The 19,050-nt window shown below is 50.9% G+C and overlaps 1 protein-coding gene across 1 annotated transcript in view; it reads right to left on the reverse strand.

Annotated features, from left to right (window-relative positions):
• The window catches only part of BCAS4 (breast carcinoma amplified sequence 4), a 50,698-nt gene extending 31,924 nt beyond the window's left edge, over positions 1-18,774 (reverse strand). The window contains 2 exon segments of the mRNA XM_066236938.1: positions 5,647-5,718; positions 18,549-18,774. Coding sequence (XP_066093035.1) covers positions 5,647-5,718; positions 18,549-18,638 — 162 coding nt within the window. The 5' untranslated portion in view covers positions 18,639-18,774.
• Between the last annotated feature and the right edge of the window lie 276 nt (positions 18,775-19,050).

Genomic DNA, 19,050 nt, shown 5'->3' on the forward strand with positions numbered 1-19,050 from the left:
ATCAAATAAAAAAGAATTGTTAAAGTCACTAAGTTTGGGATGATCTGTTATGCAGCAATAGATAAGTAACCCAAGGTGACAACGCAGGACAAAATTTTAATTTGAAAAGTTTTTAAAAACTGTACCTCTGTTTCCTCCTCTTTCTGCCTAGGTACACGAGACTTCTGTGGTTCTCCTTAAATTCCGTTCCCACCACTCTCGGGATGCCATCTCCCGCTGTGCCCTGGGTTTCTTGGAAGCTTCCCCGTGGCTCTGCATGTCTAAAAGCACACTCCTCTCCCGGGCTCCCCTCCTCTGGTCACACACAGCACTGCCATCTCCCCGGGCGCCCAGCTCCAGGCCCACAGTCCGGCATATACTCCCTCCCCTGGCCCTGACTCCATGAGGTTGAAGATTATACTGAGAGGGCAGCATTGGTTCAGGCTGCCTGGCCCTTGTCTCTGCCTTGACCTCCCTGTGCCTCAGTTTTCTTACCTGTAAAATGGGTTCATACCGGTGCTTCTTTCTAAAGAATGCTTTGGATATTGAACAGGTTTATTGAGCTGGGGGCCTGGTAGAACCTTCCCTTCCCCAGCCTGCTCTCCACCTCCCCAGAGCTGGTCTCGGGAGCCCAGAAGTCAGGGCAGTGGAAGTGGGGGTTGTCACAGAGCAATGATGGCTGTCCAGAATGATTCAGGGCCCCCTGGTAGGAGGGCCAAATGCACTTGACCTAAGAAAACACACCAGTGCCAAATGCAACTGCTGGGCTGAGGCCAACAGGAAATTTTCTCCATTTATGTGAGCGAAGTAAGAGTCTGCTCCATGCCAGAAGGTGGGCCCGAGGCCACTGGGGTTTCAGAGGGCTGGACTCAAAGTCCAGAGGGCACTGAGCTGGAAAGCTTTACAAATCGTTTCTGTATATAACCTTGTCAGTGTCACAACCCATGGGTGCTTTCATATTGATGACGATAACCCCGGTAGCTACTGTGTATGGGTCACTTGGTATATAGCAGGCACCATGCTAAGCAATTATTTTTAATCGAGCACAAATAACACAAAGTATCCAGGCCTTAAGTGGACAGGTCGATCAATGTGTGTGTGTTTACATCCGTGTAACCACCACCCGCCCAGTGTGCAGAACACCCCATCACCCTCTGAGGCTCTATCTGGCCTCTTCCCAGGCATGACCCCCTCCCAAAGCTGACCACGCTCTGACTTCCATCACCATAAATTAGTGCTGCCTGTTTCTGAACTTCCTACTAAGGGAATCGCACACAGTGTGTTCTCGTGTCTGGCTTCTTACCCTCAACACTGCGTTTGTGAGAGTCATCATGCTGTTGTGCACAGTAGTTCGTACTTTCCCGTTGCTGCGTGTGAGTAAACAACAGTTTATTCTCCCATTCTTCCACTGCCGATGGACATTTGGGTTGTTTCTAGTTATGGGGCATCGTGAAAAAATCTGCTATGAACACTTGCGTTCAAGTCTTTGTGGACACTTGTTTTCATTTCTCTTCGGTAATTACCCAGGGCAGAATTGCTGGAATGTAGGGTAACTATATACAGTGTGTCTGTAAAGTCATGGTGTACTTTTGACCGGTCACAGGAAAGCAACAAAAGACGATAGAAATGTGAAATCTGCACCAAATAAAAGGAAAACTCTCCCAGTTTCATAGCTATTCAGTGCAGTTCGATGTGGGCTCACGCACAGATTTTTTAGGGCTCCTTAGGTAGCTATCCCGTATAGCCTCTACAGACTCATCACTGACTGGTGGCCTACCAGAACGGGGTTTCTCCACCAAACTGCCGGTTTCTCCTTCAACTGCTTATCCCACCGAGTAATGTTATTCCTATGTAGTGGTGCTTCATTATAAACGCGCCAATATTCACGTTGCACTTTGGTCACGGATTCGAATTTAGCGAGCCACAGAACACACTGAACTTTCCTCTGTACCGTCTACATCTCGACTGGCATGGCCGTGGGCTGCTCCACTGTATACACGACGTTACGTCATCATCTGCGCATGCGCACATGCTGCCACATCATGCTACAGAAACTGGGAGAGTTTTCCTTTTATTTGGTGCAGATTTCACATTTCTATCGTCTTTTGTTGATTTCCTATGATCGGTCAAAAGTGCACCATGACTTTACAGACACACTGTATTTGACTTCATAAGAAGCCACCAAACTATCTTCCAAAGTGGCTGTCCCTTTTTGTATTTCCCCAGCAAATATGAATGCTCTGCATCCTCGTCCACACTTGCTATTGTCTGTGCTTTCCATTCTGGCCACTCAAGTGGATGGAAAGCGTACATCCCTGCCCCGTCTATTCCTCACACTAACTCTCTGGAGATGGATACCACTGGTAGTGGGCTAAAAATCCCACAAGTTCTCTACGCTCCTTCCACGAAGAGGTGGAGTCTCTGTCCTCTCCCCTTGGATCTGGGTGAGCTATGTGGCTGCTTTGACAAAACAAAACAAGCAAATAAAAATGGACAGAAGTGAGCCACCTTGGACATCCCCAGCCTAGCAGGTACCATGGGGCTCACAACTGTCCCCTCTGTGCTCTGCCTCTGGCCCACAGCATAAATGGGTTGTTGTCTTCCACCACTAAGTTCTGGGGTAGTTCAATGTAGCAGTAGATTGTCAGAACCATTATTTCCATATACAGAGAAAATAAAGGTACAGAGAGGTGATGTGCTGTGCCCAAGGCCCCGTTGTGGGAAGACTTACAGCTTGAAGTGGCAGCAACTGGCATTATATCCAAGGTCAAAACAGGTCACAGGCACAGGGTAGTGAATTCCAGTCACAGAGTGCTTGAGGACAGGCGGGCAGATTCAATACATCAGACAGGAAGCTGGATTCTCATGTCTACCAGCCTGATTTTATCAGGAATGAAATGGCTTCTCTCTGGACCATATTCCAGGGAGCCTGGTCTCTCTCAAACCTCTAACTTCATCAGTGTTTCTAAAAGTCAAGGCAGGGACCCAGACAGTGTGGCCCATGGTATGACATGTCTAGCTCCCCAACCCCTGCCAGAGGTCCCCATTCATCCCTTGCTTAGATCAAGAGAGAAATGAAGGTCTGAGCCAGGGCTGATAGCTGGACACTTCTCTCTGTGCCATGGGGCTCACAACACCTGGATGCAGACACACCAGGTAAGCTAAGCATCAGTTGGTGGGGCCCAGAGGACCCCAAATCTAAACAGCATCAGCACAGAGCACCGATGCAGGGGCTACAAACTCAAAACACCTCCAGGGGCCACGAAATGCATAACGGGCGCCTTCTATCCATGTAGGCAGGCCCGTCTGCACATAAACACACTGAAATCGTTTTCCTGTCCACGGGAAGGGCGCTCTCTTCCATTTCCTGAAAACATGAGGCCCTCTTGGTTGGGTTTTATTTGCTCACATTCAGTAGGGCCCAAGTACAGAGAAACACACTTTACCTTAACACACATGAACAGATGATGGGTGTACCTAGCGGGTGGCGTGGAGTCAGGGAGACTCCCACGGGGGCACTGGGGACGGTGGTGAGCTGCCCAGGGGACTGTCACTATGCAACTCTGGCTGATGCTGGCCAGGTGGGAACAAGCACCCAGGGGCGGGGCGGGGGGGGGGCAGGTCTTTCTTTTTCTAAGAAGTCAGAAATCCAGTCTGTCTGTACAACATTTATAAATGTCAGCAGCAAATTCCTTATTTCCCCCCAGAAACATCCAACATACCTGCAGATGGGATTGGGCCCGTGGGTCACCTGGGCATGACTTCGGTATTAAAATCTTTACATAAATGCACCCCCAGGTTCTGAGTTCTGCCACGACATTCTCAATGTAGCCTGTGACCTTGGGGCCTCCTGGCGACACAAACACTGACTTCCCAACACAAGGAGCCTTGGCGGTTTTCAAGGCGAGCGTGGCCGGGGCCCCTCCCTACCTGTCCAAGCTGACTTCCACCCCGAGCTGTCCACCTGGAGGGACAGTGGGTCTCCTTTCACAGGGAGGAGGATGGGCTAGGACTTGTCAACAAAGATGTCCCCAGGTCACCAGTCCATGCCATCTTCTAAATCCGCCTGCTACCTGTGAGCCCTCACTGTCCACACTGCGTCCGACAAGCCACACCCACAGGCCAGTGCCTCTGCCTGGGCGCTCGCCCTCCCCAGCGGCTGAATTCTTTCTGTCGCTCCTTCAACCCCCAAATTAACCACCATCTGTCTATGAAGCCTTCCCTATTTCCCAGGCAGAATTTAATGCCTCCGCTCTTTTATTATTTTCTTTTTAAAGCAAACTAAATCTTAGGATTATGCACCTCGTTCCTTCTAGAGTCTAGACCTTCTTTCCCTTTTCAAAATCTTGCCGCCTCCCTTTGCCCGGAGTACACCATCATGGAAGCATTTCTACACTGACCGACAGCGCCTGGAACACAGATCGGGCACCGCCAGCTGCGGGCTGCGGGGAACAGAGCCCGGTCCGACGCTCTGGCCCCTCTGACTCACACAGGACCCAGTCAGAGAAGGTGCCCTGTGTTTGGTATGAAGAAAGGACGCCCCAGGTTCAAACTCTGCCTCATGACCCAGCTGTCACCAGAACTAAAAAAATTGGGTCTCGAGAAAAACGCCCACAGGTCCTTGTGGGAACGTTTCTGTCTGCTCAAGGCTGGCACAAGGTAGGTCTGCCGAACGAACGGGGATGACACGGTGCCCATCATATTGGGGTGATTCTAGCAGAGAGGAGATGACATGGGAAACGCCCACGATAGGGTGCCCGGCGCAAAGCAGATACTCTGGAACCATCTGGGGCTGCGGTTGGTGTGACTCCCATGGGCTCTCACCTGGCTTCTCAGGGGCACCAACTGTGCCACTGGGCCCAGCAGGGCTTCCCCACCTGGGGGTGGTGGTGGCAGGGCCTGGTCACCCCATGGAACTCTACCCTGCGGGCTTCCAGGCACAAGCCTCTACCTCTAGTCACTGATGTCCCTTCAACAAGCTTGGGAATGTCCATACAGTTCTATCACCGCGCCCTGGGGCCTCCCACTTAGCTGGCAGCGGGCCTGGGGACACAAGGGTCTAGAGGAGATTTCTAGAGAATTTAGATCTTGTCTTCCGGGCTTGAGGCACCATCTTCCATGTTCTTCCCCACCCAGCCAAAGGGATCTGATCAAAAACAAATACAGGGTAGGAGGTGAAAGTGGAGGGAGCTAGAGGATCCAGGCAGGACCCCGATGCCCAGCCCCGCCACGGCCCCGGCCTGGGCAGGAGGCTCCTCCTAGGGCCTCGCAGGCCTGAAGCCATTTCCTGGCTGCCTCCATGTTTGCCTGGCGAACTGCGCAGAGCCCAGGGAAGTTAAATATAGTCCTAGCATCCCCGCTGAACGGCTCCCCGCATCGGTGCCCGAGAGTGCCACCTGGTGGCCCACTCCGGGCTCCTTGGTGGAATAAAAGTCATCTCATGGGGGAAGGACGTTGTCAAAATGGCCGCCTCAGGACGCCTTGGTGTTGAGAGTGTGAGGAAGCGAGGGCGAGCGTGTGCCTGTGGTTTTGCTCTCCCGCTGGCTGGCGGCTGCCCCAGTGCCTCTGGTGGCTCCATCCCCACCCACATGGCTTCCCCAGAAAGCTCCAGGAAGGGCCTGGCGCCAGGCCTGGGTCTGAAAGCACTCCCCCCAGGCAGACACTCACCGTGTCAGTCAGGCTGCAGAACTCCCCCAGCCTCAGGAGCATCCCTTGCCTGGTCTCCTACACCGCCTTTGCCTGGGGAGAGACAACAGTCTGGAGATTAGCAAGTGGTTTCCAGGGAGACAAATGCCCTTCATTAGAAAAAAATAATAATAACAAAAAGCCCCTAAATTTTAGGATTATCTGCCCAATTCCCTTTTCAAAACCTCTCATAGTCTCATTCGAAAGAGCAGCAATAAGCCGGAGGCACTCCTGCCGCCTACTAACTAACTGGTGCAAGCCATATTGGACTGTCCACTCTATGCAGCTTTCGAAAGAGAGCAAATTAATATCAACAGGAAATAACAGAGATGCCCATAGCACTCCCATTGTTCAGATGAGGAAACCGAGGCTCAGAGAGGTGAGGTAACCTGCTCGAGGTCACACAGCCAGCCTGGGGTGGGGCTGGGATTCTCTCAAGTAGATCTGAATCCACAGCCTCAAAGTCTGCTCTTATATACCCTGAGAAACACCTCCTTAGAAACACCCCGGAGAGGAAACTCGAGGAGTAGAAGATTCAGAATATAAATCTGACCTTGTAACAACACCAAGGTGTGTGCGTGGTCAATAGACAAAGGCTGGCCATGATCTCCACCAACCTGGGAACTGGGGGACATACTTACACTAAAATATGATGCGTTGTCCATCTGAAATTCAAACTTTAACTGGGCGTTCTGTAGTTTCTTTGGAAACCCCATTCCTAGAGCTTACTTAGTCCTGGAAAGTGGGGACTAGGGAGTCTGACAAGGGTGACTTCAAGGTTTTAGGTTAGTTGAAGGGTCCAAAACTCAAGCTACGGGGGCCGGGCAGTGGCGTGGTGAAGCAGGCCATTGTGTCTCGAGGTGATCTAGAAGGGCCTAAGCAGCCAGCGCCCCCCCCCCCGCCAGCCGCCAGGGGATAGGCCTGGGGGGACCAGGCCCTTCCATTTTTTTAAAGAAAGGCCAGAATTTCTCATTTCACGGGACATGTCCAAATTTTTAAATAATGGCGCAAATTTTAAAAAGAATTAATTTTTTTTAACACTCCATGGGCTGGCTAAGCTAAACACGAATGTGAAAGGGTTGTTTACAATCCCTGCTTTCTTCACTTGTGTAAAAATTAGATTGAACCTTCTCCCCCAAGTATGTACAACTTTCATGGCTTATAAAATACCTGGTTTGTTCGTTTGTTAATTACCAGGCATCTAAGAAGAAACTTCACCCAGACCATGAACCTCTTTCTCTGGCTTACCAGGCCAAAGGACACCAGACATTTCCGGGCAGGCCTGGCACCGCCCTCCACACCTGAAGGCTCCCTCACCACCCACTTGTCCCCAAGAAATGTTTACACAGTGCCAGAGCCGGCAGCTTGCAGCGTGAGCTGTCGCCACCACAACAAAATAAACGACTGTGCAAAAAAAAAAAAAATCATCTTTCCAGCTGGAGTATAAATAGTACCCAGTTGCAATTTTAAACTCTGGAACCTTCGTCTCACAGCTGGGACTATTTCCGTGCCTGAACGGGGGAGGCTTGACGGGAAGGCAACCTAAGCGGAGGGAGGCCTGCGAGACACACAGGAAGTTCTCCCTCAAAGTCAAATCATGGTTAAAAAAATGTCTTTGAGGCCCTGGCTGGTTGGCTCAGTGGTAGAGCATCAGGCCCACGTGTAGAAGTCACAGGTTCGATTCCCGGGCAGGGCACACAGGAGAAACACCCATCTGCTTCTCCACCTCTCCCCCTCTCCTTCCTCTCTGTCTCTCTCTTCCCCTCCCGCAGCCGAGGCTCCATTGGAGCAAAGTTGACCCAGGCGCTGAGGATGGCTCCATGGCCTCTGCCTCAGGCGCTAGAATGGCTCTGGCTGCATCTGAGCAACGACCCAGATAGGCAGAGCATCGCCCCCTAGTGGGCATGCCGGCTGGATCCCGGTCGGACGCATGCAGGAGTCTGTCTCTCTGCTTCCCTGCTTCTTACTTCAAAAAAATACAAAAAAAAAAAAAAAGTCTTTAATGCACTAAGGGAGAAGGAAGGTGGGAGAGGGTTGGTTGCTCCTGATGCAGAGAATACAAGATGGGAGACGGGCACAGCTGGGTACCAGAGAACCCCTGCGGAGCACAGGTGTAGACAACCAAGACCCTCACGCCAGCTGGACGGGCTGCCTCCTTCCCAAAATGTGCCTGAAGTTCACTGCTCACAGGAAGCACGTCTCAACCTTTGCTGGCATGTGCAGAAAGAAAGTTAGTCAGTCCTGGGTTCAAATCTTGTCTTTTCTTTTGCCAGCCATGTGACCTTAACGCAGGGGTTTAATTTCTGCATTTTGGTTGGCTCACCTGTGATGGGAAGCACCACTGGGCAGGGCAGTTCCGAGGTTAGCCTGACATAATAAATGTGGCTAAATAATTTAATCGCATGCTGACACATGGTAGGTACATAAGCGGTATCTTTCTCACTGGGTCATAAAAACAATGGCTAATCACTAGATATGGATTATCTCCCTTGACTCTCAGGAGAACTCTATATAAAAGGTGCTGGAATTTCCCCCTCTTATGGACTGAGAAACAAAAGACCAGAAAGTTTAAGTCACTTGCTCAAGGTCACACAGCTCATTAATACGGAAGCCAAATTTGACCCTGAGCTTTCTCAGGAAGTCTGTAACCACCAAGATATTCTTGGGGGAGGAGGCAAATGTGTGTCTTTTATTGCTACCTGTCAGCTATAGCCTCTCCCGGCCCCACCTCCTGGTACCTAGGGTAGTGCCCCAAAGCAGGAGAGAGCCCAGCAAGGATTTGCTGGCTGACTGGTCAGCTAAAGGAGGAACAGGCCCCAAGACGTTCCCAACCAATAGCAAGGAGCTCAGATTAGCCACCCGCCAGGCCCACAAATCATTCACGGGACAATTTTCTCTCCAGATAATCCCCTAAGTGGCCTCAGAACCCAGAGTCCTGCAGGCTGCAGCCCACACACCCTTTTAATCAAAATGAATGCCTTCACCATCCTTTGTAACTCCCCGGGCACAAATTGTCCCTTCCGAGGGGAAGGACACAAATGGCTCACTTTAAGTAAAGTTCAGGGCACGGCCAGTGGACTTTTTTTTTAAAACATGTGTGAATCATGGTATTTGCTCTCCTCTTCCACACACACCCCCCTCCCAAAGTCCCAATCGAAACTTCCCAGCTGGGCTGGCAAAAGGAAAGGGTCCCTGCCCGCCGGGTGACTAGCACGGGAAAACACAAAAAGACCCTCCAGCCATGGTCTTTTCCAACTCAACAAATAGAAACGCTAGCTATTGTCCAGCTGCTCGGGCCAGATACCTGGGAGCATCCCTGAGGCGTTCTTTCTCACCCTTCGTCCCATCCGATCTGTATATCAATCTTCTCGGTTCTGCCTTAAAAATATATCCCAAGTCCCACCACTGCTCCTCACCTCCCTCGCCTCCACCCTGGCACAAGGCACTGTCCTCTCTTGCTGGGACTAGTGCAGTAGCCTGCTCACTGGTGCCCTGCTTTTGCTCCCTTTCAATCGACTCCTCTGAAAGATCCTGTTAAAACCACGCGTTCCTCAGCTACAGGTCTTCCACTAGCCCACTCTGCAGCCACCAGGATGGCCACAACCACAAAAATGGAGAACGACAAATGTTGGTGAGGATGTGGAGCAACTGAAACCCTCACCCGCTGCTGGCAGGAATATGACATTGTGCAGAGCAGCTTTGGAAAACCAGTCTGGCAGTTCTTCAAAAGGTGAAACATAGAGTTACCCTATGATCCAACATTAGATCCAAAAGGGTATCCAAACATATCTGAAACATACGTCGTTAGAAAAACTCGTACAGCATAATAGTTAAAAAGCGGAAATAACTCGTGTCCGTCAACTGATGGATGGAAAAACAAAATGCGGTCTATCCACACGGTGGAATATTATTTAGCAGTAAAGAGGAATGAGGTCCTGATACACGCCACAACGTAGATCAACCTCAAAAACACACTGAGTGAAAGAAGCCAGACACAAAAGCCACGTATCACACGATTCTTTTGATGTGAGTGCCCAGAGCAGGCAAACCCACAGAGACAGAGAGTGTATTAGCGGTCCTCTCTCCTCGAGGAATGAGAGCAAGGGGCAACAGAGAACAACTGCTAATGGCTACGGGGTTTCTTTTGCGGGTGATGGAAATGTTCTGGAAATGGGTCACGGTGATGTTTGCACAACACAGTGAATACACCAAAAAGCACTAAATTATATACTTGAAAATGGTCAATTTTATGTTAGATGAATTATATCTTAATTTAAAAAAAATCCTCTCCTGTTCTCCACCTCACTCAGGAAATGCTAGTCTCCCCTTCCCTATACCATGTGGACCCTTCACCTCCTCTCCATCCTCATCACCTTCTGCTCACTCCCCACCAACCCTACAGCTATATCCTCACCCCAGGGCCTTTGCATCTGCTGTGCCCTTACTGGTAAAGCTTGTCCCACGCTTCCTTTGCTTAAATGTCTCTCTTTGGTGAGGCCATCGTACTATGTATTTTACTTGTTTCCTATCATTTCCCCCCCACCAGAATAAAAGCTTCTGGGGGGCAAGGGTTTCAGTCTCTTTCATTCCCCTTTGTATACCCAGGGCCTAGAACAATGCCTGGTAAATAGTGGGTGCTTGAGTTTCTAAGGCTGGCCCTCCTACTCCCCCGTCTTGCATATCTTTGTGCAACAGGACTTTGCCAAGAAGAGGTGGGCTCCGTTCCTCCCCACCTCTGCATCTGGCTGGGCCCATGACTTGCTTTGACCAACAGAATATGGTGACTTCTGGGTCTAGGCCTCAACAGACTGTAGCATCTGAGTCACCCTCTTGGAAGACAATGGCCATGTGAAAAAGGCCAGGCAAGTCTGCTACGGAGGCCATGTGGAGGGGAGCTGAGCTGCCCCAGCTGACAACACCATCTGCCCACCATCTCAGTGACCTTCTAGTGTGGCCAAGCCTCCACGAATGCAGCCCCGTGAAGAGGCTCAGCTGACGCCAGGGCAGCAGAGGAACTGCTCGGATGAGCCCACCACCCTGCAAAGTCATGCACCATAAAACGGCAGCTGCTTTCAGCCATCGAGGTTTGGGGTAGTTTGCTTCCTGACAGTTGGTTACTGATAGAGGGCTCAACAAATATTCATTGCAGGAAAGAAAGGAAGGAGGAAGAAAGGAAAGAAAAATGAGCAAGGAAAGGGGGAAGAAGAAATGCAGTCTCCTGGCCCTGGCTGGTTTGCTCAGTGGTAGAGCATCAGACTGGCATGTGGATGTCCTGGGTTCGATTCCTAGTCAGAGCACACAGGATAAGTGAACATCAGCTTCTCCATCCCTCCCCCTCTCCCTTCTCCCTTCTCTCTCTCTCTCTCTCTCTCTCTCTCTCCCTCCCTCCCTCCCACAGCCATGGAGCAAGTTGGTCCAAGTTGGCCCTAAGTGCTGAGGATGGCTCCATGGCCTCATCTCAGGTGCTAAAATAGCTCAGTTGCTGAGCAGCGGCCCCAGATGGGCAGAGCATCGCCAGTAGGGGACTTGCTGGGTAGATCCCAGTCAGGGTGCATGGGGGAGTCTGCCTTGCTGACTCCCCACTTCTCACTTCTTCACTACATCTCTAACCATCTCTGTGCCTTGGTTTCCCCATTTGGAAACTGGAAGGAAATAATCCTCAGACTCTGTCTTGAGGTGGAATCTGGTCAACTAAGTAATTTCTATGGGTTACTCTCAGCAAGATGCTATACTGATAAAAGAGATGATTGTAACCTGTACCCAACTCGAATGTCCAAACTCCGAGGGACTCAGAAACCAAGCAGGAAATGAACACAGAGTAGGGGGGCCAGGTGTAAGGGTTATTTTCAGCACACTGCTGTTTTCAGTTCCCTACTTTTGACCAAGACCTTTTACTTTTTTCTGAGAAACACAGCAGCTCAAGCAGCTCCAGCAGGATAATAAATGGCAGCTGACACTCCGGACAGGAAGACAGTAGGGAGGGGTGGGGACTGTGGCAAACAGACCCATTGCTCCATCTAACAAGGGTGGCTGCTACTTGGCTCTAGCAGATTGTTCCAAGTGGGAATTGTGCCAAGCTGTTTTATTCCAGAAAAACAATGGTCTCTAGATATTTATGAAAATTGTCCCCACTCAACAATGGTCAAAATAAACCTAAAAATGTAAAAAAAAACTATGACAGCCAAATAAACCCATCTACAAGCCAAACGGGGCCTTCAAACATCTGGTTTACTGATGCCTTTAAAACACAAACATAGCCTGACCAGGCGGTGGCACAGTGAATAGAGTGTCGGACTAGGATGCCAAGGACCCAGGTTCGAGACCCTGAGGTCACCAGCTTGAGCGCGGGCTCATCTGGCTTGAGCAAAAGCTCACCAGCTTGGACCTAAGGTCACTGGCTCGAGCAAGGGGTTACTTGGTCTGCTGAAGGCCTGTGGTCAAGGCACATATGAGAAAGCAATCAATGAACAACTAAGGTGTCAAAAACAAAAAACTGATTATTGATGCTTCTCATCTCTCTCTGTTCCTGTCTGTCTGTCCCTATCTATCCCTCTCTCTGACTCTCTCTCTGTCCCTGTATTAAAAAACAACAAAAAAACAACACACAAATATATATAAAATGTCCGGACAAAACAAATTTATAGAGACAGAAAGTAAATTAGTGGGAGCCTAGGGAGAGTGACAGCTAAGGGGAAGAGAGTTTCTTTGGGGGATAATAAAATTGTTCTAAAATTGATTGTGACTGATGGTTGTGTGACTCTGTGAATATAAAAAAAACTCCACATTAAACTGTATACTTCAAACAGGTGAATTGCATGGTATATGAATAATATCATAGTAATGCTGTAAACACACACGCACAGGCGTGCATGCGCGCGCACACACACAGACACACAGACACATAGACACACACACACACACACACACACACACACACACACACACACACGAATCCTCCTAGGAAGTATGAGGTCCATTCAGCCCAGGCCAGGACCAGGGCCAGGGCCACTGAACTGAAGTCCTGTATCTTTTGTTGCAATATTTTCGGAGAGGCCAGACATTTGGATTTTTATGTGAAACTTCCACTTTATAGTAATTCTCAAGTACTTAGTATTTTTAAAATCAAATCACTGTGCCAGCCAAAGGACCCCAACTGCAGCCACTGGAATCGGGGCATTCACAGAATTGGGGCAGGCCAGGCCAGGCCAGGGGGACCCCACAAAGGCCAGAATCATCAGGGGGGGTTGCAGCACAGATCCCCAGCTCTGGGCCTCCCTCTCAGTTCTCCACCAGCAGCCACAATGATTTTCCAACAGGCCAATCAGACTAGGTCTCTCCAGGTTGGAAACCCTGCTGGAGAGCGGCTGGAATCCCAGGACCCAGGCGGCATCCACACCAGTGAAACCCGAGTGTCCAGGGCTGGGAGCCAGGCATCAGTATATTTTTTTGAGGATCCTTCGATGACTCCAACATTGGCATTCTGGGAACCATGCTGTAGGTCAGTGTTCTTGACCTTGGTTATACCCATGCCCACCCCTAGAGACTGATTTAACTACCTCCTATTTGTAGATGTGTGAAATAGACATTTGCACTTTTTGATGTTTTTACTCACACCACGCACATTTCCGTGCATCTTGCCTTTCCCCCTCGATGCTGTGCAGTGCAGTTGGCGGAGAAGAATTCATTCAGCGCGGACGCAGGCTGCAGACAGCCGGCCACCGGGCAGACACGACCAGCCCGTGCCGAGGGGCCCTGGGGTCATTTCCACTTATTGGGAACCAGTCTCAGTTGGTGCTGAGGGTCAGCCAGACTGGGAACCTTTGGCCACGGTTCTGGGCTGGCGCCTCCACCCCCAACACGGCCACCCTGTTATGAGAGGCTGCTCAGGGCCGGGATGGCTCCTTCCACAGCAGGGAGAAAGACAGGAACTTCCCACGGACCGAGGCTGCCCCTGTCCAAGCACCCACCTTGGCCTTGTCTCCTCACACTCCTGAAGGTTCCGATTCAGAGGGTGTGGCCAACAGGGTCCACGTCCACCTGACAGGCGCATCAGTGGTCTTCCAGCTGCCGCTCGGCGCCCCCAGCACATCCAGACTGTAGCTGTAAGTCCCTAAATTTGATCACGTCTTTCCTTGCACACACCCTGCTGGCCCCTGCTCAGGGCCTCTATCTATGGCCCCAGAATTGGATCCAGTCTCCCCTGCATGGCTCCAGTCCCTGGTGTGGCCTGCCCTCCCCCACCCCCTGACCACTGAGGTCCACCCGCTCAGGCAGCTCCTCACCTGTCCAGACTGTTACCCAGTAGTTCCCCCCAACCCTCCCCGTGTCTCTGTCCCAGCCCCTCAGCTGCCTCCTTCAGGGCCTTGATCCCCCTGCCCCAATCTAGTTACTCTGATCATAGTCTGCTCCACTCACCGACCGCCACACCAGCCCCAGAGCAGGCCCGGCACCTGTCTCAGTGGCCTCTCCTCTGTACGCAGCACAGTGCCCAGCACAGAGCAGCTCTGCTACAAAGACCCGAGGAACAAACTAACGCGCAGAACTACAGCGTGAGACAGGGCAGACGGCTCCCTGGCTTTGCCCCCAGGCCTCTAACCTGACTGTCTGAACCTGAATGCTGAAAGGGGACCAGCAAGTCCCAAGGATGAGACGCATGTGGGGCAAGGCAGTGCCCACAGGCACACGGTGTTTGTAGGCTGGACTCAATAGAATAGTCTTTGCTTCCACAAAGCAACGGCCTCTTCTACATTTTTCTTAAAACTCAAGAGCATCTTTGGCTGCTTTATGTTTTCCTACTTTAGTCCAGATACATAGTTTGGAAAAATATTCCTTTTCCTCTTATAACTACAGAAAAATCAAAAGTTCAAGCCCAGGGGAAAATGGTAACGGACACTAGCTTCTGTCTGGGGAAAACAATAAGGAGAAGTGGGGACTGCGGCGAACAGGAGCTGCAACTATGACACACAGACCCAGGACTACCAGACTGCTCATTATTTTAAGTAAGCAAGAAACTCAGAGAAACAGGAAGGGAGAGAGGTGAGACGCATCAACTTGTAGTCGCAGCACTTTAGTTGTTCATTGATTGAACAGTTACAAGCCTTGACCAGGGGTTCCAGACAAGCCAGTGACCTCTTGCTCAAGCCAGTGAGTGACCTTGGGCTTCAAGCCAGTAACCTTTGAGCTCAAGCCAGCGACCATGGGGTGATGTCTATGATCCAGACAGTGACCTTTGGGCTCAAGCCAGCGACCATGGGGTCATGTCTATGATCCAGACAGTGACCTTTGGGCTCAAGCCAGCAACCATGGGCTCATGTCTATGATCCCGCACTCAAGCCAGTGACCCCGTGCTCAAGTTGGTGAGCCTGTGCTCGAGTTGGTTGAACCCGCGCACAAGCCAGCGACCCTGAGGTTTCGAACCTGGATCCTCAGTTCCACCGGTCGATGCTCTATCCACTGCACCACAGTCTGGTCAGGCTCAGGTTTGTTTACTTTTTTTATTATAATTATATTTTTAACGGAAATTCTCCATTTTTAAAACGCTCTCCGGATTGAACCAATCATGTCAAAGTCTGGATTCAGCCTCCGGACCACCAGTTTGCAATCCCTAATCTAATCCACCAGTTTGCAGTCCCTAATCTAAGCCACGTGCGGTTTGCAATCCCTAATCTAAGCCACGTGCGGTTAAAAGGCCCAGGTGCTTTCTCCGCCCTCATCCTCTGCCCACTCACCTCGTGTGTGAGCAAGTGCCGGCTTCCTTCATTTCCTTCAGTCTAGGCCGTTAACCCCATCTGTGGGCCATACCTGTCCTATGTCCCAGCACAGGACCCAGATGGAATTCTGGAAGACCCTGTTCCAAAATTCACCCGTAGGTGGTGGTGGGGGTATCAGTGCTCAGCCATTTGGAAGGGCCCTGAGCTCCCCTCCCTTGTAAGCTGCAGGGCACCCAACAGGCAAACATCTCTCTCTCCTTGCCACCTTCCGGACCCCCCTAAAACTCCCCCCCAAAGAGGAAGTTCAAACCAGAAAGAGCTTAAAACACAAAAAAGATGGTTGGACAGAAAACCCCAAGGGCACTGGAAATAGTAACATGCTCACCTGCCAGTCCATCTCAACAGGCTGCCCTTCCGCAGCTCCTGGGTCCTATGAAACAGTGCCAAGTCCTGGGCACAGCTTCCTCCCTCCTCACCAGCCACCTCGCCCACTGCTCCCTTTCCACCTGCTGCTCTTCTATCCTGATCACCTGCTTCGTTCTACCCAGGTCCTTTGCAAATTCTAGTCCCTCTGCTGGAATATTTTTCTTCTCCCTCTCAGCCAACTCCTATTCATGCTTCAGGGTTCAGCCTGAAATGACGCTGCCTCAGGGAAGCCCTCCATGACCTCACCCAGACAAGGTCAGGGTCCCTCTGCTATTCATCCTCCTGGATCTCTGTTCTTCCTCTTCCTTGCACATTCCTCTGCGGTTACCACTGGGTCTTCACTTTCTGGGAGAGGCCTGTGCTGCCGCTTGTCTCCCAGATACACAGATACCTACTATCACATCACCCCATGGACCATTCTCCATGGCATTCATCACAGTTGAGAGGTTTTATGTGTTCCCTGTTTATTGTCCCAAGAGAGCAGGACCCTTGTGTGTTTCACTGTTGTGCTATCCTCAGCACCTGGCACATAGTAGGGGTGTGAAATATTCAATGAAGCAGGTCCCCTTCACCAGGAACCACAGGACACCCCTAGGACTGGAGTGGGCTGGTCTGAGACTCCTACTGCTCCATTTAAAAGCCAAAAGTGGTCTTAGGAGAAGGGCTAGTGGAGAACGAAGCTGCTGCCCAGGCCTGTTCCCAAACCAGACCTCCCTTCTCCTGGTCATCTGCCCATCTGCAAACAGCCTCAGCTTAGGGAGCTGCTAATGAATTAAGTTTTTAGAGGCTGCAGATGCCTCGACTCTGCTAGTTTCTGCTTCTTTCAGTGAATAAACTCCAGCAAATGCTCTAAGTGGGTTTATTGCCGCATGGAGCTACAGGGAGCTGGGCTCTTCATTACAGCCCGTACAAATGAGCATGAGCCCACCGGTGTCTGAGTTAAAGAGAGCCCTGAGTGAGAAAATGAATTTAATACATGCAGCTTCTCTTAAATGAATTTAATACATGCAGCTTCTCTTGAAGGCTGTCCCTAATAGAGACTAAGCGAAGCTGAGGTTGAGCTACTGGGCACAGGGACATCTCACTGCCGAGAGCAAGGGACAGAAAGGACAAAGATGACACTCAGGTTACTTAAACCAGTACAAATCTGTAGACAACTTAAATGCCCATCCTGGGGGCCATGGGTTACAGTATACCCATAGGACGTCCCTTATGCAATGCCATAACCTGCAAGTAGAGTTCAGCACACAGTGGCACCGAGAATATGCCCAGGAAATAGGAATAATTGTTATTTAACCATGGGATACTAGGAAGCCAAAGAATGATGTGGACCTACACTCTCCCCTGCGGAAGCCACCAGCCTCAGGTGACTAATGAACACTTAAAATGTGGCCGGTTCCAACTGAGATGTGTCGTAAGTTCAGTATTAAAAACCTGACTCCAAAAACTTAGTACGGAGAAAACAGTGAAAAATCTCAGTACATCTGTTTCACACTGATGGCATGTTGAAATGTATACTGGACACAGTTATAATAAATAACTGAAACTAATTGTACCTGTTTCTTTTCCCCTTATTATGTGGCTCCTAGAACTCTTAAAATTACATGAATGGCTCACATTTGTGGCTCAGATTTCTAATAGGCATGCTATTTTTAAAAATTGAGACCCACATACCATAAAATTCACCCTTTTAAAAAAAGTACCATTCAGTGGTTTTCGGGATATTCTCAAAGTTGTGTAACCATCACCACTGATTTCCAGAACATTTTCATCACCCTGAGAAGAAGCTCTGTACCTTATCATTAGTGGCCACCCATTTGTTCATGCTGTTTTGAGTAAAAAAAAACAAGTTGCAGAACAGTATTACAGAATCAAGTAGAGTTTTATAAAAATAAATATATATTATTTTATATGCATACCCCCATTTGCAAATGCATCCTTAAAATGTTTGCAATGTTGTACATCAAACTCTTACTGATCTCAGGGAACGAAGGTGCAGGTGGGTGAGAGAAGGGAGCGGTGCTCACCCTTTATTTTCTGTACTTCTGTAGTGCTTTTGAGATTTAAAAAGAGGATGAACGAATTTCTAGCCCTACCTAAATAACTAGAGTTGAATTTCTAGCCCTACCTAAATAACTCCTGGTGGACTTGGGTAAGTAACTTTTCTCAGGGTACTGTCAACAGATTGGCTTCCGCTGGAAGACGGGTCTAGTTTTAGATCTACATTTTATTCTGAGTTTAAAATAGAAAGCACAGACAGAGACGAGGTATTTTCCCTCCTAGCAACAGACTGGACCGAGGCCGGGTGCGTCCCCGCACAGACGCAGCCTGCCCGCCTCCTCCCGCGCCTGGCAAACAGCTCCAAGCGGACAGGACTAAAGTCCTGGCAGAGGGCGGCCTCCCGCAGGGCCCGGCCTGGCAAAGGGCAGATCCCAGCGCGCCTGGCTCCGGCGTCCCGGCCGAAGCTGGGGGCCTTGCGTGGAGATGCGAGCTGAGTCTGGGTTCCCGGGAGCGGTGTCGGCTGGAAAAGGAAGCCGGCGCGACAGGCAGCGCATCTCTAGGCAGCGCCAGGAAGTCACCGATCCGAAAGAAAGGGGACCCTCATGACCCTACCCCCGGCTCAGAGCTCCTGCGCCGGGTGCGAGAGGATGCTGCGGGGAAGTCGGGGGTTCGGGTCGGGGCTCGAGCGCCGTGGGGGACCCCCAACCCCGAGACCCGCCTCTCTCACCTCCATCCCGCGTCCCCTACCTCGGCCCCTGGCTCGGGGGTCAGGAAGAGCGCGAGTTCGCGCACCCCCAGGCGCACGGGCTCCGGCTGGTCGGCGTCAACTAGCAGCATCAGGAGCGCGGCAGGGTCCAGCTGGCCAAGGTTGCCCTGGAGTCAGTCACCGCGCCGGGGCCTCGGAACCCCGCCCTCGGCCGGCTGCATGCCCCGCGGCCCGCCTGGTGGAGGCGGGTCAGGTGCGCGTCCGGAGGCTGCAGCCCACGCCTCCCGAAGCGTCGGGCCGAGTGGGCAGCGCCGCCCAGTGGCGCGCGTTGCTCACTGCACCCGGCCCTCGCACCACCTGGTAAACAAGCGATTCTCAAACTTCTGCAGATTGCCATCTCCTGGAGCTTTTATAAAACTTCCAAAGTTCGGGCCACACTCAGTCTCGGGCTGGTACCTAGGCATCAGTATTTTTGAAGTTGGCCAAGTGATTTCAACATATGTACGAGTTCGAGAACCATCGGTGTAAACGGGCCCTTTTCAT

This window comes from Saccopteryx bilineata, chromosome 6, assembly GCF_036850765.1.
Source record: "Saccopteryx bilineata isolate mSacBil1 chromosome 6, mSacBil1_pri_phased_curated, whole genome shotgun sequence".
Taxonomy (NCBI): domain Eukaryota; kingdom Metazoa; phylum Chordata; class Mammalia; order Chiroptera; family Emballonuridae; genus Saccopteryx; species Saccopteryx bilineata.